The sequence below is a fragment of the Entelurus aequoreus genome, linkage group LG18, assembly GCF_033978785.1.
Source record: "Entelurus aequoreus isolate RoL-2023_Sb linkage group LG18, RoL_Eaeq_v1.1, whole genome shotgun sequence".
NCBI classification, from domain to species: Eukaryota; Metazoa; Chordata; class Actinopteri; order Syngnathiformes; family Syngnathidae; genus Entelurus; species Entelurus aequoreus.
Window position 1 is genome coordinate 31,123,360 of NC_084748.1, and position 24,774 is coordinate 31,148,133.

A 24,774-nucleotide genomic window follows, 5' to 3' on the forward strand; every position below is an offset into this window, starting at 1 on the left:
AATGAAGTGCATCAACAGTATTACTCTCTTTCTAACATGAAAAACAGGCACGTAAATAATAGCTTCATCGGCATGGAAACGGAAGTTCCCCATGGTAGTTATCTCTCTACTGTATGTATACAAGCATCTTGTGATCTCAACAATATAATAATATAAACTAAGACACATATTGTACTGTCATACATAAAACAAACATAAATAATACTTAATTTAAAGAGGCTAACTTTTCTTACTTATTGGTACCTGCTGTTGTGTTTCTGGGTTCAGCATAAGTCCCTTTCTTCCTTACTTACTTTACTTAGGCCTTAGTATTCCCTGAGGAACATAGGCCGCCGACGAAAGCCTTCCATCCATTCCGGTCTTGTGCCCTTCGGTCGAGTTGTTGCCATGACAGCCCCTCAGCCCTCATCTCCTGTTCCGTGCTTCTTCTCCAGGTTGTTCTTGGTCTCCCTCTGTTTCTTTTTCCCTGTGGGTTCCATGTTAGTGCCTGTTTGGTGATTGATTTATTTGGTTTTCTGTGTGTGTGGCCTATCCAGCTCCACTTCCTTCTCCTGATTTGCAGTTCCACTGGTTCTTGTTTGGTGAGTTCCCACAGGTTGGCATTGGTGATGGTGTCTGGCCAGTAGACTCCTAGGACCCGACGGAGGCAACGGTTTACGAATGTCTGTAGTTTATTGAGTATGCTATTGGTGGTTTTCCATGTTTCTGATCCGTACAGCAGGATGGATTTGACATTTGAGTTAAATATTTTCAATTTGGTTTTGAGAGAAATGTTTTTTTGCTCTCCATATTGTGTTTAGTACGTTGAATGATGTTCTTGCTTTCCCTATTCTGGATTTGACATCTTCATCTGCTCCTCCATCTACACCAGACCTGGGCATTCTGCGGCCCGCGGGCCGCATCCGGCCCTTTGTGCGTCCCTGTCCGGCCTGCGTGAGGCCAATTATAAATTACAAAATAAATTTTAAAAAGTATCTATGTCGAGTGTGCAATACAACGGTGCTGCTTTTGTTTTGAAAATCGTTGTTTGTATTACTTCCGTGTTGACGTACGCGTGTGCGTGATTGTGAGTGAATGTGAACAGCTGCAATCACAAATTACAAAATAAAGTTGAAAAAACATCTATGTCGTGCGCGCAATACAACTGTGCTGCTTTTATTTTGAAAAGTATTATTTATGGGCGTGTGTCTGTGTGTAACCTGCGAGTGAAGGTGCACATGCAGCGACAAGTGATGCACGGTTTACACCCGAGACGCTAAAAAGAGAAAAGTTGATGACGAATGGCGTGTTTCCAACAAGACATGGACTGCAAAGCAACGTTCCCTCTAAGGTGCATGCCTGCGCAATTGCGCACTGCTCAAGCGTCCGCTGCGCGCAGCAAATATGCCGCGCACCAAATTAAATCCCATCTGAATTCTAAACAAAATAAACATATTTATTCTATGTAATTTTGCAATGCGTGACAGTGACAACAAGCGGCCCTAACGGTGTTTATCAACACCGTTCAATTGAACACCGTTCAATTATTGTAACGTCTATCGAGATGCTTCGAGGACAGGAATTATATCGATCACTTTATCGAGCAAAACTGTTTATATTCGGACATAACCACACCAAAAACATGAGTAAAACAATTCTATCTCGAAAAACGAGTAATTTTCTGCCGTACAAACCAGGCCAAAACCAACTTGTCATCTGTCACCAACACGCATAGCACTAAACCACTGGTGCGTTTATGGCCACACAAAAAGTCGGACAACTCAAACACCACACAAAGTTACACTATGACTCCTCAGTCATACGTGTGCTTATTTTACTGTCATTTATTATTAATGTTAATTTATTTATATTAGTCATGGAATTCTGTTACACACACTATGTTGAAGTATTACTATTATTATTTATTATTATTATTATTATTATTTATCTTACGGTATATATCAAAAATAATATTGAGCAAAATTTAATTGAAATATTGTCGATGTGGCCCTCCAGCAGTGCTCGGGTTGCTCATGCGGCCCCCGGTAAAAATTAATTGCCCACCCCTGATCTACACTGATTATGCTCCCCAAGTATGTAAAACTGACTACCTCCTCTAATTGATTATGGTCCATTGTTATTGGTGTATTGTTCTTGTTATTGATACGCATGACCTTTGTTTTTTGTGAATTGATCTTAAGCCCAAGAAATGCAGCAGTTCTTTGTAGTTTTTGTGATTTGTCCTGCATCTGTTGGTGAGTGTGAGCCAGGAGAGCTAGATCGTCTGCAAAGTCTAGGTCCTCTAGTTGTTCGGTAAGGCTCCACTGTATGCCGGTTTTGCTGTTTTTGGTTGTTTGGTTCATGGTCCAGTCAATACAGAGGAGGAAAAGTAAAGGCGAGAGCAGACATCCTTGCCGCACCCCAGTCAGGACCTCGAAGGCCTCCGATGGGCATCCGTCATGTAGGACACGACATCGCATCCCTTGGTAGGTGCTCTTGATGATGTTGATGAACTTCGGTGGGATGCCATAGTGTGCCATCAGCTTCCACAGTGTCTCACGGTCGACACTGTCAAACGCCTTTTCAAAGTCTATGAAATTAATATATACTGGTGAGTTCCATTCCATGGATTGTTCTATTATAATCCTGAGGGAGGCAATTTGGTCAGCACAAGATCTTCCATTTCTGAAACCAGCCTGGTTATCCCTCAGTTGTGCATCGACCAATTTCCGCATCCTTTCTAGTAGTATGTGGTTAAGCACCTTCCCTGGCGTTGAGAGGAGCATAATACCCCTGTAGTTTTTACACTCCCTGAGGTCTCCTTTCTTGGGAATCTTTATGATGTTGCCATCTCTCCAGTCTGATGGGACTTTTTCTTCCTCCCAGATAGCTTGCATGAGATGGAAAAGCATGCTGGAGGATGTTTCGATATCTGCTTTGAGAGCTTCTGCTGGTAGCTCATCCCTTTCTTCCTACTTCCCCCAAACAAACTGTTTGGAATGTGCTCCTTTTGTGACGTTGTTGCCGTGTGTGATGTCAGTGGATTATCCATATCTGGTACAAATGTACCCAGAGTGCCTTGCGTGTATCCGCCATTGTAGTCTGTGCTGTTGTCAATATGCTTTTTTTGCTATTCTCTTGTTGTGGTGCAGACTGGCTCCGCTGTTACCATTTCTAATACAAAGTAGCGTTTAGTTGTAACTTATATCTGTTGGTAGACTCCATATGGAAGCGCTAAAAACTACAACAAAGTGGGCATGGAGAAGATGCAGTTGAAGTGCAGGCGCGTAAATAGGACCTGCCCACAAAAAGCCGCATCCTGAAGAGATGGTCAAAAAGCGGTAAAACATAATCTATGCAACATTTTAACCAAAGAAACACCATTATATGTTATGTAGACCACAAGGAAGTGTTTTATATGTAGAAAAAAAAATCCTAAGGACCCCTTCAATGTTTAATTTAGACCAAAAATAAATAACGTTTGCTTATTTTATAAGTGTGTCTACTTAATGTACAAACATATGAACGATTTTTTAAAGATTAAGATTAAAGTACCAATGATTGTCACACACACACACTAGATGTGGTGAAATTTGTCCTCTGCATTTGTCCCATCCCCTTGGGGAGCAGTGGGCAGCAGCGGCGCCGCGCCCGGGAATCATTTTGGTGATTTAACCCCCAACTCCAACCCTTTGTTGCTGAGTGCCAAGCAGGGAGGTTATGGGTCCCATTTTTATAGTCTTTGGTATGACTCGGCTGGGATTTGAACTCCAACCTACCGATCTTGCATTTATATTTAAGAAAACATTTATTACGGTTGCTAATGGGCCGTCTTCCCGTCCGGTTGCGGGGAGTCTCTAGGCCCCTCAGACGGTACGTCCCGCCTTTCTGCCCGTGTGGGGGGTGGTCTCTCGCTGGCTTGGCGGCTAGCTGTCCTCTGCTTCTCCCGTGCCTTGTCCTCTGCCGGGCGCGTCTATATGCAGACTACTGCTGGCTCTTCCGGGCGGCACGGTAGGCCGGGTTCTAGGGCTCCTGTCGCTGGCCGGCCTGGCTGCGTGGGGCCGGTGGTCCCTTGTTCCCTGGGCGCCACACCTGCTGTTTGTGGGTTGGGCACTCTGGGTGGCTGGGGCCGTACTCCGGCTCCCGCACATACTGGGAGTCAAATATATTGTACATACAAATACACATATATATTCACATACACACAGTTATTCATACATACATAGGTACCTATGCTCCCACATACATACACAAATACAGTACATACCTACACACTCAAAGTTCAGACATCCACACACACATTCACTGTACAAACATACATATACACATACTGTACATATACATTCACTGTACAAACATACATATACACATACTGTACATATACATTCACTGTATATGCCTCTTCTCACTAATGCAGTCAGGCAAGCGCTACCAGAGTCTCATGGCCAACACAGAGAGACTCAGGAGGAGCTTCTATCCCCAAGCTATCAGACTTCTCAACTGCACCGCTGATTAACACTTATCACAATTGCACAAAACTGCACGCACAAGAATCACTTTACTTAACCACTGTACTCTTCATTCAATGACTGTAAATAATGTAAAAACAAGAGTATAAAGAAGTCATACTGTTCCATTACCTCTGTTCATACTACTGTCACTACTCAACTGCCAAAAGAACTGTAGACATCTTAATATTTATTACTTCCTATACTGTATATACTGTGTATACTGTATATACTGTTATACTATTTGATATTGCACTGGTACTGCATGTGACTACTGTACTTTTACTTGTACTGATACTTCTACCATAACTACTGGGACTTATTGTGCAACTTATTGTCTTGTAATTAATGTACATCAGAGCTATTCAAATTTTTGTATTTTTGGTATTTAGTGTATTAGATTCAGCAACTAGTGTTTGGATCCCACTGTACGCAATATCTGAAGAGCATGGAAAAAAGCATTTCACTGTGGTGTACTCTGCATGTGACGAATAAAACCTTGAACTTTGAACCTATAAACATACATATACACATACTGTACGTACACTCATTCATAAAATCATGTTTCATCAAACATATATTAATGTTGTTACCCTAGGGTAAACTGGGTAACACATGGCACACTGACAAAGCTTAACCTATTGTTGCTATAACAATTTACAAGGTTAATATGGCTGGCTTTTCTTTCTTCCCCTCCATTTATCTGCTTTCTTTTGTATTTCAAGTTATCATTACATTTATGTATTGTTGCATTTGAATAATTGTATTGTTGATAATAGAGGTAAATTATTGTTGTTATTCATTATCAATAGTGCTATTTCTATTGGTATTTGTATTGCTCCATTTGTAGTGTAATAATGTTCATAGTCATTTCTGTATTATTATTTATTTAACTAACTGCTTCTTTGCTATCACTTTTAATATCATATTTGTACATATCGTATTTGCTGATGTTGTTCTATTGTTGTTGTTGTTGTTATTGTTGTGTTTGCTGTTGTTGTTTTTTTCTCTCTGTCTTATCCCCCTTTTGTCCCCACAATTTCCCCCTCTGTTTTCCTTTTTTTTTCTCTTTCTATCCCCTCCTTCTCCGGCCCGGCTGCACCAAATAATAATATAAATCCTTTTAATGAAGTCAAATACAAATAGGGCAACAAGAGAAGTATTCCACACTTCTCTTTTGTAAAGTAAATTTGCAAAAGAGAATTTGATGTAGATATGGGCATCTACATCAACAATATGATTTGCTTGAGAAGCTGAAAAGGACAAAAAAATAAAATAGTAACACATTTATTATAAGCCCAAAAGAAGCCGCTCAAATTTATATATTTTTTGTGCACAAAGCTTTATTCGTAATTAAGTGAATTACTGTATTTCTTTGTATACAGAATGTATTTATTTCCAAAAGTGTCTATCAAATATAAAAAAGTACTTCACTGAAAAAAAGGTTGAGAACCGTAGACATGATTTACTTACTCTCAAGTAAAATAAATATGACCTAATACTGCCTGTTTATTTACATGGCAACAATGTAAAAATTACTGTACTACGTCAATAGCCTGCTTTGTAAAAACTACCCTAAATGCAAACCACCCAGTTCTATAGGTCTACTTATAGTTGCAGGAACTAAGGGTTCCAGAAGAGTCCCTGAAACTTTGGTGGAAAATGGCCTATGTTGTCTGAGAAATATGATCAATTAAAAAATACCAAAAACTAGAGATGTCCGATAATATCGGCAGGCTGATAATATCGGCCTGCCGATATTATCGGCCGATAAATGCTTTAAAATGTCATATCGGAAAATATCGGTATCGTTTTTTTTTTTTATCGGTATCGTTTTTTGTTTGTTTGTTTGTTTTGTTTTTTTAATTAAATCAACATAAAAAACACAAGATACACTTACAATTAGTGCACCAACCCAAAAAACCTCACTCCCCCATTTAGACTCATTCACACAAAAGGGTTGTTTCTTTTTGTTATTGATATTCTGGTTCCTACATTATATATCAATATATATCAATAAAGTCTGCAAGGGATACAGTCCGTAAGCACACATGATTGTGCGTGGTGCTGGTCCACTAATAGTACTAACCTTTAACAGTTAATTTTACTCATTTTCATTAATTACTAGTTTCTATGTAACTGTTTTTATATTGTTTTACTTTCTTTTTTATTCAAGAAAATGTTTTAAATTTATTTATCTTATTTTATTTTATTAATTTTAAAAAAAAAGGACCTTATCTTCACCAAACCTGGTTGTCCAAATTAGGCATAATAATGTGTTAATTCCACGACTGTATATATCGGTATCGGTTGATATCGGCATCGGTTGATATCGGTATCGGTAATTAAAGAGTTGGACAATATCGGAATATCAGATATCGGCAAAAAGCCATTATCGGACATCCCTACCAAAAACACTTCGGAGTGACTACTGTATCTTTCTTGATACATAGCCTACCTGCATTACTGTACGGGCCATAGTGTTTGACCTACCATTACCTTACAAATAAAATAATTCCAATGCATTTTGCACCTCAACTTTAATCAGACATGTCAAGTATTGTGAGGAGAGTGCCGAGTGGAAAATGATCACACATTAGAGTGGCAAAATCTGTTAAACCTTGCATGAAATTGATGTCATGGTGTATGCAGCAGCTCCACCCCAGAAGCCTGTTGACTTTTGACAGGACTTAATCAGCCATCATGTCACAAACTGCAACCGAGGATGTGTGTGCGTGTGTGTGTGTGTGTGTGTGTGTGTGTGTGTGTGTGTGTGTGTGTGTGTGTGTGTGTGTGTGTGTGTGTGTGTGTGTGTGAGAGAGAGAAGAGTAGTGGAAGAAAATAAGTAATGGATGAGTGACATTATGGTACTAATCAACTCTTGATTGTAGAAACACTCAATATGCAGGCTGACAGGGGCTTCTCTTAGGTGCACATCAAAAAGGCTGGGAGGGAGCTGATATGAGTGTTATTAAAATGTGTGCATGCATGGGGAAGAAATGGGGGAGGTGTGTGTTGAGGGTCTTTGATTGCGCTGTAATCCTTTCGCCCTGGTTGGAAATGACCCTGCACAGTCTGGCATAAACAATGAGGATACACGCACGCATGCAAACAAAAACAATGGCTTGCTCATGACACTGCTCAGATGTTTTGACTTCATCATGGTGACTGACCTCATGGTGAACTACCGGCCGGTGTCCCACCTACCGTTTATCTCGAAAATTCTCGAAAAAATTGTCGCACAGCAGCTAAATGAACACTTAGTGACTAACAATCTCTGTGAACCTTTTCAATCCGGTTTCAGGGCAAATCACTCTACGGAGACAGCCCTCGCAAAAATGACTAATGATCTATTGCTGACGATGGATTCTGATGCTTCATCTATGTTGCTGCTTCTTGATCTTAGCGCCGCTTTCGATACTGTTGATCATAATATTTTATTAGAGCGTATCAAAACGCGTATTGGGATGTCAGACTTAGCCTTGTCTTGGTTTAACTCTTATCTTACTGACAGGATGCAGTGTGTCTCCCATAACAATGTGACCTCGGACTATGTTAAGGTAACGTGCGGAGTTCCCCAGGGTTCAGTTCTTGGCCCTGCACTCTTTAGTATTTACATGCTGCCGCTAGGTGACATTATACGCAAATACGGTGTTAGCTTTCACTGTTATGCTGATGACACCCAACTCTACATGCCCCTAAAGCTGACCAACACGCCGGATTGTAGTCAGCTGGAGGCGTGTCTTAATGAAATTAAACAATGGATGTCCGCTAACTTTTTGCAACTCAACGCTAAGAAAACGGAAATGCTGATTATCGGTCCTGCTCAACACCAACATCTATTTAATAATACCACCTTAACATTTGACAACCAAACCATTAAACAAGGCGACTCGGTAAAGAATCTGGGTATTATCTTCGACCCAACTCTCTCGTTTGAGTCGCACATTAAGAGTGTTACTAAAACGGCCTTCTTTCATCTCCGTAATATCGCTAAAATTCGTTCCATTTTGTCCACAAGCGATGCTGAGATCATTATCCATGCGTTCGTTACATCTCGTCTCGATTACTGTAACGTATTATTTTCAGGTCTCCCTATGTCTAGCATTAAAAGATTACAGATGGTACAAAATGCGGCTGCTAGACTTTTGACAAAAACAAGAAAGTTTGATAATATTACGCCCATACTGGCTCACTTGCACTGGCTTCCTGTGCACCTAAGATGCGACTTTAAGGTTTTACTACTTACGTATAAAATACTACACGGTCAAGCTCCTGCCTATCTTGACGATTGTATTGTACCATATGTCCCGGCAAGAAATCTGCGTTCAAAGAACTCCGGCTTATTAGTGATTCCCAGAGCCCAAAAAAAGTCTGCGGGCTATAGAGCGTTTTCTATTCGGGCTCCAATACTATGGAATGCCCTCCCGGTAAAAGTTAGAGATGCTACCTCAGTAGAAGCATTTAAGTCTCATCTTAAAACTCATTTGTATACTCTAGCCTTTAAATAGACTCCCTTTTTAGACCAGTTGATCTGCCGTTTCTTTTCTTTTCTTTTCTACTCTGCTCCGGAGTGGACCGCTAGCCTGTCCATCAGATGGGGACATCTCTACGCTGCTGACCCGTCTCCACTCGGGATGGTTCCCGCTGGCCCCACCATGGACTGGACTTTCGCTGATGTGTTGGACTTTCACAATATTATGTCAGACCCACTCGACACCGAGGATGTCGTTGTGGCTTGTACAGCCCTTTGAGACACTAGTGATTTAGGGCTATATAAATAAACATTGATTGATTGATTGATTGATCATGGGAAAGTGTCCGCAGCAGACACTGGCTGATTTACTGCAAGAGAAGGTTGGTTGTGTTTGTGGGGTAGAGCTTTGCTTACACTTCTGCAGTGAGGCAAAATTTGCTATGCTGTGTCTGGGATACTTCCAAGGGGACAATGTTAAGTGTGAATGTTGAGATGTTGTGCAGGTTAAATTAATGATTGCCTGCACTTCTCATTGGGGATAGCATACATTCCTCATCCACCGCAGCAGATGGTAAATGTTTTGACTTATTCCTGCACAGCTCACGTCTAGTACAAGTGCACTTAATTTTTGTTTGTACGTCTCCCACCCAGGATAAACACATATTCTGTCAATATGTTTCATTAAGGTTTTTTTCTAAATTATGTCTGACACAAAGTAGATCAATGTGATGCTTTTCATATTACTGTCTTGACACTGCATGCGTATCATTGACCTCTGATTTTTTTGCTCACCCCACACAGTTGCAGGAGCGTAAATCAATCCATAGGGCATTATAAAAATAGCTTAATAGTTGTCAAAATATGTTTTCTTAGTTTTTTCTCATGCTGCGGCATCCCTCTTTAATTTCTACGGCAATAGAACTACCGGTATGTCTGTGTGTGTTTTTGTGCGAGCGTCTGTGGAGGTGTGTACACCACCTACAAAACAATATTGGCAGCATGTCAGGTGCTATGTGGAAGTTCATTATTTCAGTTACTCCACAGGGAATACAACATGGCTGCTAGCCAAATTGTATTTTGCTGTCTGTTGCCCTGCTGACTCATTCTCTCTTACAGTAGGTACATCTGCATTACTTAATGTCTAACACCACTACATAAATCACTACAAAGGTAATGGTGCTAAGGCTAACATAACATGAGAGGGGTCTTGGCTCTGGCCATAAGATATATATTTTTTCAGCAATGGTAGAATGACTTCTTATTTATTTCTGTGTATGTGTCAAAAGGACAAAAAATAATAGTGCCCTGGGACTGAATAACACATCATCACTCACTAGCTGATGGTTGGTTGAGGTATTTCCTTTCTGTTGTTGATAATGTTGTAGTGTTGTCCCGATACCAATATTTTGGTACCTGTACCAAAATTATTTCGATACTTTTCTAAAAAAAAAGGGGACCACAAAAAATTGCATTATTGGCTTTATTTTAACAAAATATCTTAGTGTACATTAAACATGTTTCTTATTGCAAGTTTGTCCTTAAATAAAATAGTGAACATACAAGACAACTTGTCTTTTAGTAGTAAGTAAGCAAACAAAGGCTCCTAATTTAGTCTGCTGACATATGCAGTAACATATTGTGTCATTTTCCATTCTATTATTTTGTCAAAATTATTAAGGACAAGTGGTAGAAAATTAATTATTAATCTATTTGTTCATTTACTGTTAATATCCGCTTACTTTCTCTTTTAATTAAGATTAAGATTAAAGTACCAATGATTGTCACACACACACTAGATGTGGTGAAATTTGTCCTCTGCACTGAGTGCCAAGCAGGGAGGTTATGGGTCCCATTTTTTATAGTCTTTGGTATGACTCGGCTGGGATTTGAACTCCAACCTACCGAACATGTTCTATCTACACTTCTGTTAAAATATAATACTAATTTATTCTTCTGTTGTTTGGATGCTTTGCATTAGTTTTGGATGACACCACAAATTTGGTTATCAATCCGATACCAAGTCGTTACAGGATCATACATTGGTCATATTCAAAGTCCTCATGTGTCCAGGGACATATTCCCTGAGTTTATAAACATAATATACATTAAAAAAAAACAAAAGAAGATGTTGTGATGCCAAAAAATATCGACGTAATCATAGTAGTATCGACTAGATACGCTACTGTACTTGGTATCATTACAGTGGATGTTAGGTGTAGATCCACCAATGGTGTTTGTTTACATTTTGACGCCGGTGAGCTACGGTGTGTAGTGAAACATGTTTAGCTATTCCTCTACTTGTAAGAAACATACTTTATTTGTCGCCATGGAGGCGAGGATTAGTGATTTAGAAGTAGCTAAAACACTGCCGACTGGGGCAGGACGTTAGCCGCTAGCTAGCTAGCCATGTCTTAAAGGCCTACTGAAATGATTTTTTTTAAATTTAAACGGGAATAGCAGATCCATTCTATGTGTCATACTTGATCATTTCGCGATATTGCCATATTTTTGCTGAAAGGATTTAGTAGAGAAAATCGACGATAAAGTTCACAACTTTTGCTCGCCGATAAAAAAAAAAAGCCTTGCCTGTACCGGAAGTAGCGTGACGTCACAGGAGCTAGTATTCCTCACAATTCCCCAACAAAGTCCTCCTGGTTGTGTTGCTGTAGTCCGCTGCTAATACACCGATCCCACCTACAACTGTCTTCTTTGCAGCCTTCATTGTTCATTAAACAAATTGCAAAAGATGTCCAGAATACTGTGGAATTATGAAATGAAAACAGAGCTTTTTGTATAGGATTCTACGGGGTACCATAACTTCCGTTAAACTGACTTCGTCACGCGCATACGTCATCATACCGCGACGTTTCAGCCGGATATTTCCCGGGAAATTTTAAATGTCACTTTATAAGTTAACCCGGCCGTATTGGCATGTGTTGCAATGTTAAGATTTCATCATTGATATATAATGATCGCGTCTGCTATCCGACTCAAAGTCCTCCTGGTTGTGTTGCTGTAGCCAGCCGCTAATACACCGATCCCACCTACAGCTTTCTTCTTTGCTGTCTCCATTGTTCATTGAACAAATTGCAAAAGATTCACCAACACAGATGTCCAGAATACTGAGGAATTTTTAAATGAAAAACGGACGCTGTTTGTATTGGGACACAATGGTGTCCCAATACTTCTGTTCAATCCGTGACGTCACGCGCAAACGTCATCATACCGAGACGTTTTCGGCCGGATATTTCCCGTGAAATTTAAAATTGCACTTTATAAGTTAACCCGGCCGTATTGGCATGTGTTGCAATGTTAAGATTTCATCATTGATATATAAACTATCAGACTGCGGGGTCGGTAGTACTGGGTTTCAGTAGGCCTTTAAAGCACCTCGTCCTGAGGGCGTTTCAGCGTTATAACTTCAGCTTTATCTTTAGTTTGCGTCTACACACTGTGTCTGCTTGTAAGTACTCCGTAATTGTGCTCGTCTGCTCGTAAACCAGCAATGACATAACGTGACGACGACGGTAGCGCGGGAGGGTGGCGGACCGTTACTTTTCAGAGGCGGTATCGTACCGAATATGATTCATTAATATCGCAGTACTATACTAATACCGGTATACCATCCATCCATCCATTAATGTATATTCTGGGTGTCTCACTCAGTAAAAATAAAAAAGTCATAAAGTTTTTAGGATTCAATCAAACATTATTGTGAGTGTTCCTGAAAAAAGGGACCCAGGCACACATACTGCGCAGCAGTTTTACATATATATTTATTTATTTATATATATATATATATATATATATATATATATATATATATATATATATATATATATATATATATATATATATATATATATATATATATATATATATATATATATATATATATATATTTATTTATTTATTTATTTATTTATTTATTTATTTATATATATACATATATATATATATATATATATATATATATATATATATATATATATATATATATATATATATATATATATATATATATATATATATATATATATATATCTCACCGGCCCCCAGACACATTTTTTTCTCTCAATGTCGCCCCTGAGTCAAAATAATTGCCCAGGCTTGTGCTAATCCAAAAATTTTTTATTTGTGTGTTTACAGTATGACCCAGAGAATTCGGGCTTCATCAGTACCGAGCGCTTCAGAGACCTATTGGCAACCCATGGCTCCGAGCTCGACCCCCACAAACTTGAAGTCCTCTTGGCCCTCGCCGATGGTAACTCGGATGGGAAGATCTGTTACCAGGACTTTGTCAACCTGGTGAGACACTTAAGAAATAGGGAAGACACACCTATGGCTACTTATCCTAACATGTATGTTTTGGACTGTGGGAGGACCCACGTCATGCAAGCTCCACACAAAAAAGCCCAAATTACTGATGGTTCAAACATTGAAACATTTTGCTGCGAGCCAACAGCACTAGAAATAGTATTGAGTCTGTTTGTATAAAAACTGTACCTGTTAAGATATACTTTTTTGACTGTATTTGAGTTGCAACTACCAGGTTTTGTAAGAAAATATTCCCTGACAGATCATACATTTCCCCCCTTAATGCACAACTTGCTCTGGTTTCAGTTTAATCTTCTAACTGCAACCTTCTGCTGGTTGCCCAAAGTCCCATTCAAACATATTCTGCTCAGAATAAATGTATATTCAAATATTTTGCATAGAGTGTAACCAAAGTAGTTAAATGCAATCCATTGGAGGGGGTTGTTGGATCTTTAAGTTATTAAGATTTCCTCCAAACATAAACCATCAATACAGCTCTTGTTTTCAGTAACATTTTAGCACAGTCATTACTCCATCCATCCATCCATTTTCTACCGCTTGTCCCTTTCGGGGTCGCGGGGGGTGCTGGAGCCTATCTCAGCTGCATTCGGGCAGAAGGCGGAGTACACCCTGGACAAGTCGCCACCTCATCGCAGCGCCAACACAGATAGACAGACAACATTCACACTCACATTCACACACTAGGGCCAATTTAGTGTTGCCAATCAACCTATCCCCAGGTGCATGTTTGTGGAGGTGGGAGGAAGCCGGAGTACCCTTGGGGAACCCATGCAGTCACGGGTAGAACATGCAAACTCCACACAGAAAGATCCCGAGCCTGGGATTGAACTCAGGACCTTCGTATTGTGAGGCACATGCACTAACCTCTGGTGCACCGTGCAGCCCCAGTCATTACTCATAAAAGTGTAAAAACAAGCTACACAAGTAGATTTTGTTTTTCTTGCACGGATTTGGAGTACACCGATACAGAGTATAAACAGATTTTGATATTAAAGGGGTCATGTTATGATATTTTTTCAACATTTAAAACACTTCCTTGCACAGAATTTACTTTACATACAACTTCAACCCGCTTTCTGGCGTTTTGGGGGCAGTCTTTTTTACGTGCAAAGCCTTCCTCCAGGCCAAGCCGCCTTCAACTGCGTCTCCACCCTGTCAGCCACGTTGTAGTTTTAAGCGCTTCCATATTGTGTCAACTTACAGATATACTGTCAGTTAGAACTATACGCCACTTTTTAGCAAGGGATTTTAGCATGCATGTGCATGTACAAGCCAGTCTGCCACACAACAAGAGAAAAGAGAAGAAAAAGTAACTTATTGATTACAACTGCTCATTTAGAGCAAGTTATGAAGAAGGGATGATTGTTTTTATAAATGTCTCGTAAAATTTTCGGGATACCAACTACACAAAAACAGGTACCAACTGGTAATATGCATAAGAGGACCCATGTAGGCCTATGTTCATTATGGGGTGCAATTAGTCGTAAAAATCGATCATGAAAATTTTCGCAGACAAATATTACTATACATAGTATACTATACATAGTGTTTTTCCGTATGAGAGCGAACGAACGTCAGTGCGACCGGTGATCGGCAAGAAACAGGAAGAGAAAAATGGCTGCGACCTCTACAACAATACCGCGAAAAAAAACATTGAAATTATTGGAATATTTAACTTTAACAATTTGCTCAATTTGCAAAGCGAACGTTTCTTTTTTAGGTCAGTACGTTTGTGACGCGCGGGCATTTAAAGCATAGGATTGTCAGACTCAGACTCCCCTTAGTAAGACTGTTAGTTTTCCCATCAATTGATTAACGTGGACAAGTTGAAAAACTTATTCGGGTGTTACCATTTAGTGGTCAATTGTACGGAATATGTACTGTACTGTGTAAACTGTAGTGTTTCATATAATGTATTCTCTTCCTTTGCAATCTACTAATAAAAGTTTCAATCAATCAAAAACATTTTTAGCTAGCTGTTTATAATGAATGACGTAAAAATCGATCATGAAAATTTTCGCAGACATATATTACTACACATAGTATATTAGTATAATAGTCAGTGACGTCATTACTCGTGTTTTTCCGTATGAGAACAAACGAACGTCAGTGCGACCGATGATCTGCAAGAAACAGGAAGAGAAAAATGGCTGCGACCTCTACAACAATAACGCGAGCGAAAACATTGAAATTATTTGAATATTTAACTTCAACAATTTGCTCAATTTGCAAAGCGAACGTTTCTTTTTTAGGTCAGTACGTTTGTGACGGGCGAGCATTTAAAGCATATTATTGTCAGACTCGGACTCCCCTTGGTAAGACTGTTAGTTTGCCCAAGAATTGATTAACGTGGACCCCGACTTAAACAAGTTGAAAAACGTATTCGGGTGTTACCATTTAGTGGTCAATTGTACAGAATATGTACTGTACTGTGTAAACTGTACTGTTTCATATAATGTATTCTCTTCCTTTGCAATCTACTAATAAAAGTTTCAATCAATCAAAAACATTTTTAGCTAGCTGTTTATACTGTATACCCGTGTGCAGCTTTCTAAACACATCATCATTATCATCATCACAAAATGCTCTTTTCTTTTTGAGACTGTTTGAGAATGAGCGTTGCCTATTGCCTCAGGTTTAGGTAAAAGCCACTGAAAATGAGTCCGCGAGCCACTAGTTAAAAATCACTGTGTCAACAAATCTGGCTTCAGCGTTTGCGCGTGTGTAGGAATTACTGAGCTTTTTGATCTCAGTATAGTGCGACATTATCTTGTGTTTATAAATCTTCCATCCATCCATTTTCTACCGTGCTGTGTTTATAAATCTCATTCAACATTAATATTGAATTACGGGACCTGGTTTAATTATGTGCTGCGGTCGAAAATAAACAAGCATTAGTGATAATAGAAAAACAACTGTACATTGCTGTGCTATGCAAGTGGGTACTGGTTTTAAAGATAAACAACAACATTTTAAAGCATGACCAAGTCAGCTGTGTTTGCTTTCTCAGCCTTCTGATTGAACAAAACATACAACAGCCGAGATTTTTTTTAAACACTGGATTGAGGAAAAGGCCAGTGTTTGATTGTGTGTACATGGCATACGTTGATTGGGTTATGGTTAGATATTTTTTATTCAGTTCTGTCGTCATCATCACTATTTTCAATGCACTTGTGAAAGGTTATGTACAAACAAAGCCAAAGAAAATGCAAAAAAATAAAAATATGCACTTGGAGTTTAGCTTCGTCCAAACTGTTTTGAGGTTCCTGCACTGTAACTCACATAAAAGATAATGTTAGTGTGGAATTAGTGTATTACATTTACCTAAACGTGGATGTTCTTAGGTTCCGTTTTTAGTTCTCCCATGTGAACAAAGTAGAAGTCTTTGAAAGGGCATGCGGGAGAGGACAGGCTTTATTTGTTCTGCTGTCTTCTCTTTGCACTGCACTTTCTTTCATCAATATGACTGACAGCCACTGCCTGATGACGCAGTGTTCAAGTCCCCTTCTCCCATCCCTCCACCTCTCCTTCCATTTCTCTTTTACCTTTCCTTCTTTCTTTTATCCTTTGCATCAGTGCTTATCGCTCCTTCTGTCGAATGTCACACTGCAGTGTTGCTTCATTTATATCTCCACACCTCCTGTAATTAATATACCTCCCTGAGGCAAGTTGTTTTTTTCCATTTGGAGGTGAAATGATGCTGCCCATGGAAGTGCTGTTTACCTATAGCCTTTACATATAACTTAACTATAACCTTTTTAGCGCAGAATGGTTGCATCAGAGATGAAACAGTAGATCTCAGATTTATACCAATGTGGGTATGTGTCCCAGCATTGCAGACCACCCTTATACAATAGTGGCATCCTGGCTCTGATACCAAGTCCTAAGGCGGAAAATTTCCTAGTACATACTCATCTCCCTTTACCCCATGGAAACAAAGTTATGTGAAGTGCAAGCTTTTTACGGTCATTGTGAATAAGGCCACACCTTTCTAATAATGACTACTATACCCTAGTGCTAAAACGTATTAAGTTAGTAAAGTTTTATAAAGAAATGTTTCTCTGATGCATGGAACAATTTAATTGCTCGAACTCCATCAAACTTTTGAAATGCTGACTGTAAGCCATAATTTGTTCTATCAGCCATCAACCGTTCTGAAATGCTGATATCTGAAATGTTGTCTTTAAATTGCACAAAACGTGTTGAGTTGTACTCAACTTCCTTCACTCAATGGATTATCTTAAATATTTTACTCAAATTGACATTGTACACTTGGGGCCTGATTTACTAAAGGTTTGCGTGTAATAAATCACCTGCAAACCTGATAGCACACGTAAAGCTCATCCGTGTGCAAAGTGGATTGTGTCTGCTAAGTGAGCAGAATAAGGCATGCAATCCATTTTGTGTCTGTTTTCATTATTATGCAAAATATATGCTGATCATTAAAATACCCACAATACTGGGAGGGGAAAATCCAAACGTTGTCATTTAGTACGCGATTTATCAACACTCATCACCAGGGCCGTCGTATAAGGGGGAAAGGTGATGACAATTCTAAGGGCCCAAAAATTATTGTGCATACACTGAACATATACCTCCCTGAGGCCCCCCGCTCCCCAACCCCGCCCACCTCAACCTCCTCATGCTCTCTCAGGGAGAGCATGTCCCAAATTCCAAGCTGCTGTTTTGAGGCATGTTAAAAAAAATAATGCACTTTGTGACTTCAATAATAAATATGGCAGTGCCATGTTGGCATTTTTTACCATAACTTGAGTTGATTTATTTTGGAAAACCTTGTTACATTAATGCATCCAGCGGGGCATCACAACAAAATTAGGCATAATAATGTGTTAATTCCACGACTGTATATATCGGTATCGGTTGATATCGGAATCGGTAATAAAGAGTTGGACAATATCGGAATATCGGATATCGGCAAAAAAGCCATTATCGGACATCTCTAGTTAAATGCTACATATTTACCTGTGGACTATCCTGAGCCAGGGCCCTTTGTTTTTTTGCACATCAGTACTTGATTGTTAAATACAATAAAATACCCACTGCCTATTTGTTGAGTGGTTAATTTAACATGTATTTGCAATCAGAGGTGTAATAACATGTTGCAAATCAGTGAATAGAGAATAAGACAAACATTAATACATCATTTACATGACAATACTCTGACTTTTTAAGTTGGTAATCGTAAAAAAGGAAACCAATTGGGTGTATTACACCATGCACCGCCAATAACACTGGAAAAACAACAAAATTGAAGGTGGCAATTAATGGAGAATAGGATTTTTTTGTCAATGTCTGCTACCCATAGATGTCTGCTCCCCAACGCTACTTAGTATGCGCACACATACAAAGGTTTTACATATTTGCCTTGAACAAAAAGCAGCTGCCTTGTGTACAAGTAAGTAGTGATTTTAAATGTTTATTTTATTGTATCTTCTGACAAGTACACATGTAAAAAAATTTCAGCGTGAGAAAGCTAAACAGCCAAATTGAACTGAATAGGGACCTACACGGATATTCTTTCAGGGGGCCCAGAATTTCTAGCAACGGCCCTGCTCATCATCCTTTTGCGAGCACTAATTTGCGTTTTATTTAGCACCTGTGAGAAGGATGTGCAAACTGACAGCTCTACACAGAGTTGCGGGATCCGTAATTGCGCTGCAAAGACAGACGATGGACAGACAAGAATCCTATGTTTGTGTCAACATTTTGGATGGTCAGAAATGAAAATATTAGACATGTTGTCTATTCAGCAACATCATTTTATAATCTTATAGCTGCAAAAGGACATAAAGGGCTGATTAATACAAATTCAATTGATGCGTTTTGTCCTTTAATAATTTTTTAATGAGGTTAGTTTTTTTCACATAGAATATATACTTTTGAAATTGTTCTTATATGAAAAAAACTTAAGTATGATGATATGGACATGTGCAGTAAATTAAAGTGTCTCTTTAGTGATGCCCCCGTAGAGTACGCAAAATCCTTATTCATCAATCAATCAATCAATCAAAGTTTATTTATACAGCCCTAAATCACTTGTGTCTCAAAGGGCTGCACAAGCCACAACGACACCCTCGGCTCAGATCCCACTACAGGGCAAGAAAAAACTCAACCCAATGGGCTACATACAATGAGAAACCTTGGAGGGGACCCCAGTAATATTCATAATGCAGATGACGTGTGCCATTGTCAACTGCCACAATGGAGGTGGGAGAGATATTCCTAGCTTTTATCGCATTCCTAAGCGTATTTCTGGACAAATGGAAGGCGAGCATGGATTGCTACAATCAACCGAGACGTTCTATGGACGACTTTGTGTTTGTTCGGATCAATTCAGATAAAACATTTTGTAAGCAAAACGAATCTAAAATAAATAACAGCCCTGCCTTGTATTAATGTGATTTGTTTGGTCGAATAAATTTGATAGTAGTTAGATCATACTTGCCAACCCTCCCGTTTTTAGCGGGAGAATCCCGGTATTCAGCGCCTCTCCCGGCAACCTCCCGGCAGAGATTTTCTCCCGACAAACACCCGGTATTCAGCCGGAGCTGGAGGCCACGCCCCCTCCAGCTCAATGCGGACCTGAGACTGAGTGGGGACAGCCTGTTCTCACGTCCGCTTTCCCACAATATAAACAGCTTGCCTGCCCAATGACGTCATAACATCTAGGGCTTTTAGAGAGTAGAGTGCACAACTGCGCACACAACAAGGAGACGTTCGAAGGGGAAGGTGTATGTTGCCTGTAAATATGTAGAACCGACTTCTCCATTGAACACGGTGTCCGAAATGATATACTCATCATGAACGGAGAAGTTAAACAGGACAATACTGCCATCTAATGGATAGCCACCGGAACACTGAAATTCAAGTATTTCTTTTATGTAAATAAAATATATATATATATATATATATATATATATATATATATATATATATATATATATATATATATATATATATATATATATATATATATATATATATATATATATATATATATATATATATATATATATGAAATACTCGAGTTGGTGAATTCTAGCTGTAAATAACCACGCTCCCAATGCGAGCTTCCGTGGATGTGATAAAAAAAAATAGCGTGTTCTTTTGTATTATCTGGCCGTCGAGGAAACGTCGAATGCATTTGGACTGGCAAAGCAAACTGTATCAGTTATTGTCCGCCATGTATGTCGTGGACTCGACGTCTCAGTCCAGAGTATATAAAGTCACCAAAACAAATGGACAATGAAGGTGAAGGCAAAAGAGTGATGAGTGTGCTGACCAGATATCTAGATCCCTAGATTGATTAATGTTAAATGTTCTTTATCATATTGTTTACGTGTCTAATAAAGATTTGATTAATTTACGATGGCTCAGGTGTGATTCACTACAATAGGGCCCCGCAGCACACTGAATTCCAGTTAATTGAAATACCACAACACTGGATATTGTTCAGATAAGTTACATTTAAGAACTTGCACACAAAGCAACACTGGAGATGACTATGTGCGCATTTTCCGTGCATGCGTACTAGGTCGCGTTGCGCCGGCGGACGGAGGGGGGCGGGGGTCTTAAACGGTGGCATTGTTGTGTGTGGACACGGATAAGGTTAGGTGTGATTTACCCTGGATAACCTTAACCGGCTTAGTGTAAACGGGGCCTAAGTTAGAACTAGGCTTTGAGGTGCTGCAACCACTGGCGTGTGTCGCATTGTAAAAACTTGGTCAACTTGACAGTCGCATCTACGACCATAAGTCGTGTTGTTAGCTTTGCCTGTCTTGTGTTGTCATTCTAACTCGCTCAAAAGCAGTGGCTAAAAAAAATGCAGTATGTGCGAACTAGAACAGAGCCAGCTGTGCTTCTCTCGCTTAACATCAGTAACTTTGCCACTATTTTCAGATTCTTAATATTCAAATGCCAAGCTTTTGAAGAACGTTTTCTAGAATAGTGTAAGGTGTTATTGGTAGAAAATATGAGTGAAATGTCCAAATGTCTTTTTGTCACATGACAGAACGTATTCCTCTTTTTCCATCTGTCACCTACTACATCTCTTCTGTGTGTTACCTGTTCCGCGCCATTCACCATTCTCATCAGATTGTCTTGAATTCTCATTTGTCCCCTTTAACCTTTTATCTTCCTTTTCCCCCAGTGTCTTGCCGGTGGGTAAACAGGCAGAACGTCACTTGTGTTTTGTGTTCTGTACAATAAAAGAGAGGAAGTGCAGTCACTTCACATGAAGAATTGCATTTCTTTATGGTACATTGGCTGCCCCCCACCCAGGGGAGGTCTGAATACATGTGTGTGTCCTCCTTGAAAACATCCTATTGAACACATTTTGGCCAGCCTTCAGATATCTACAAGACATGTTGTAAAAGTTAAAGTTAGACTCGGGTTGCATAGTAATGAGGTTAATGCTTTGTCTGAGAACATCCTCATAGAGATAGAAAGACAGCCGTGTACGCGCTCTTCCTGGTGTGTCGTCTGCATGGGGCCATGGAACCTTGTAATCTTTTTCCCACAGTTCTCGTCTCCTGACAGAAAGGCAGAAATAATTGGCCTCTACCAAAGCCCTTAAAAGAGTGATTGCTACCAAGATACTAAAAGTCTCATTAAGTAGTGCCAGGAGCTCCTCACACAACAAAACTATCACTGCTATTATTGTATTTTATGTGTATTTTACAAAACCCGAAACCAGTGAAGTTGGCACGTTGTATAAATTGTAAATAAAAACAAAATACAATGATTTGCAAATCCTTTTAAACCTATATTCAATTAAATAGACTGCAAAGACAAGATACTTAATGTTAGAACTGGAAAACTTTATTTTTTGCAAATATTAGCTCATTTGGAATTTGATGCCTGCAACATGTTTCAAAAAAGCTGGCACAAGTGGCAAAAAAGACTGAGAAAGTTGAGAAATGCTCATCAAAAACTTATTTGGAACATCCCACAGGTGAACAGGCTAATTGGGAACAGGTGGGTGCCATTATTGGGTATAAAAGCAGCTTTCATGAAATGCTCAGTCATTCACAAAAAAGGATAGTGCGAGGGTCACCACTTTGTGAACAAATGCGTGAGCAAATTGTCGAACAGTTTAAGAACAACATTTCTCAACGAGCTAGTGCAAGGAATTTAGGGATTTCACCATCTACTGTCCGCAATATCATCAAAAGGTTCAGAGAATCTGGAGAAATTGCTGCACCTTAGCGATTATATTACGGACCTTTGATCCCTCAGGCAGTACTGCATCAGTGTGTAAAGGATATCACCACATGGGCTTTGGAACACTTCAGAAAACCACTGTCAGTTACATCTGTAAGTGCAAGTTAAAACTCTACTATGCAAAGCAAAAGCCATTTATCAACAACACCCAGAAACCTTGCCGGCTTTGCTGGGCCCGAGCTCAACTAACATGGACTGATGCAAAGTGGAAAAGTGTTCTGTGGTCTGACGAGTCCACATTTCCAATAGTTTTTGGAAACTGTGGACGTCGTGTCCTCCAGACCAAAGAGGAAAAGAACCATCCGGATTGTTATAGGCGCAAAGTTGAAAAGCCAGCATCTGTGATGGTATGTGGGTGTATTAGTGTCCAAGGCATGGGTAACTTACACATCTGTGAAGGCACTATTAATGCTGAAAGGTACATACAAGTTTTGGAGCAACAAATGTTGCCATCCAAGCAACGTCATCATGGACGCCCCTGCTTATTTCAGCAAGACAATGCCAAGCCACGTGTTACAACAGCTTGGCTCTATAGTAAAAGAGTGCGGGTACTACACTGGCCTGCCTGTAGTCCAGACCTGTCTCCCATTGAAAATGCGTGGCACAATATGAAGCCTAGAATACCACAACAGAGACCCCCGGACTGTTGAACAACTTAAGCTGTACATCAAGCAAGAATGGGAAAGAATTCCTCCTGAAAAGCTTAAAAAAATGTTCTTCTCAGTTCCCAAACGTGTACTGAGTGTTGTTAAAAGGAAAGGCCATGTAACACAGTGATAAAAATGCCCCTGTGCCAACTGTTTTACAATGTGTTGCTGCCATTAAATTTTAAGTTAATAATTATTTGCAAAAATAAATAAAGTTTCTCAGTCCAAACATTAAATATATTGTCTTTGCAGTCTATTCAATTGAATATAAGTTGAAGAGGATTTGCAAATCATTGTATTTTGTTTTTATTTACGAATTACACAAAGTGCCAACTTCACTGCTTTTGGGGTTTGTATTATGTATAAATCAGAAGATTCACCTATCGCTTAGTCATGTCGTTACACAAATTTGTACCGTCCCCTTTATAAGAAAGTATCAAAGCTCAAGTTGGAGTTGCATTTGGCGAACATGAGGTTAATAAACTTTTTTATAACCATTTATAAACGCTCCAAGAGAACACAATATAATGATGTACACACAAATTATCATTATTTATTTGATGTATTCTGACCAACCCAGCCTGTGCCGCCTTTGTAAATATATAGCTTTAAAATATGACACATCCACTCACTTGGGCGCACACAAAAACAATGACAGAACTGAGCTATGGGGCATGAAATAGAAATAAGATAGAGATCATGGAAGGTGAAGCAGTCTGCGGGAGACAAGGGAGCAAAGAGTCACTATGTTGTCATGGAGACTGTTATAAAATACGGAAAGTTCAGTTGTAAGGCAGCCTCAATGTCAGAGGAGAAACTACTTTCTACGGACTCTAGTAAGTCCCTGTGCTAAAGTCGGTTTCAAATTAAGATTTAGACCATATTATTACTTTTACTGACCGCAGCAACTGTACCTAACAAAATACATGGTTCACAATAGGGTCTGCGAGAATTGGAAGACTGTGAGATGGCCCACACACCAAAAAGGAAATTTTTGTTTGGAGTTGTACTCCTTTGAGGTTTGACAGGGATGAGGAGGGGTTTGTTGGTTGCTAGGTGATAAGAATGGCATTCCGTAGTTTGTGCGGGCTGTGCTCAGAGAGCTGTGTGATGAGGGTTTAGCGTTACATTGACTGATTCTTAAAGGTTACTGCAATATACTATACAGACACAAGTATTGGGACACTTCAAGTCCAAACCATGGCGCTTGTTTTGTGGATTGAGAAAATACATTTGTCTGACTTGGGGAGATGAGGAATTGAAGAATATTCTTGGCAAAGCAAAGCACGTTTATTTATACAGCACAATTCATACACAAGGCAATTCAAAGTGCTTTACAGAAAATTAAAAGATGGCAAAAATGTAAAATCAGATTTAATTACAAAATACAATCGTCGTAAAAACAATCATTATTAATTCATCAAAGAGTGTAGATAAAATAATTTCAGTTGTCGTATGAATAATTAAATAAAAGTGTTTTCAGCCTGGATTTGAACATTGCCAACGTTGAGGCCCGTCTCACATCTTCAGGAAGACTATTCCAGTTTTTAGGAGCATGAAACTGAAACACAGTTTCACCATG

At 39.3% G+C, this 24,774-nt stretch overlaps 1 protein-coding gene across 2 annotated transcripts in view; it reads left to right on the forward strand.

Annotated features, from left to right (window-relative positions):
* The window catches only part of LOC133634025 (rhomboid-related protein 3-like), a 101,893-nt gene that overhangs the window by 51,454 nt on the left and 25,665 nt on the right, over window positions 1–24,774 (forward strand). For both annotated transcript variants that reach the window (XM_062026935.1, XM_062026936.1), the window contains exon 4: window positions 13,114–13,272. In XM_062026935.1, coding sequence (XP_061882919.1) covers window positions 13,114–13,272 — 159 coding nt within the window. The remainder of the gene's footprint in view (window positions 1–13,113; window positions 13,273–24,774) is intronic.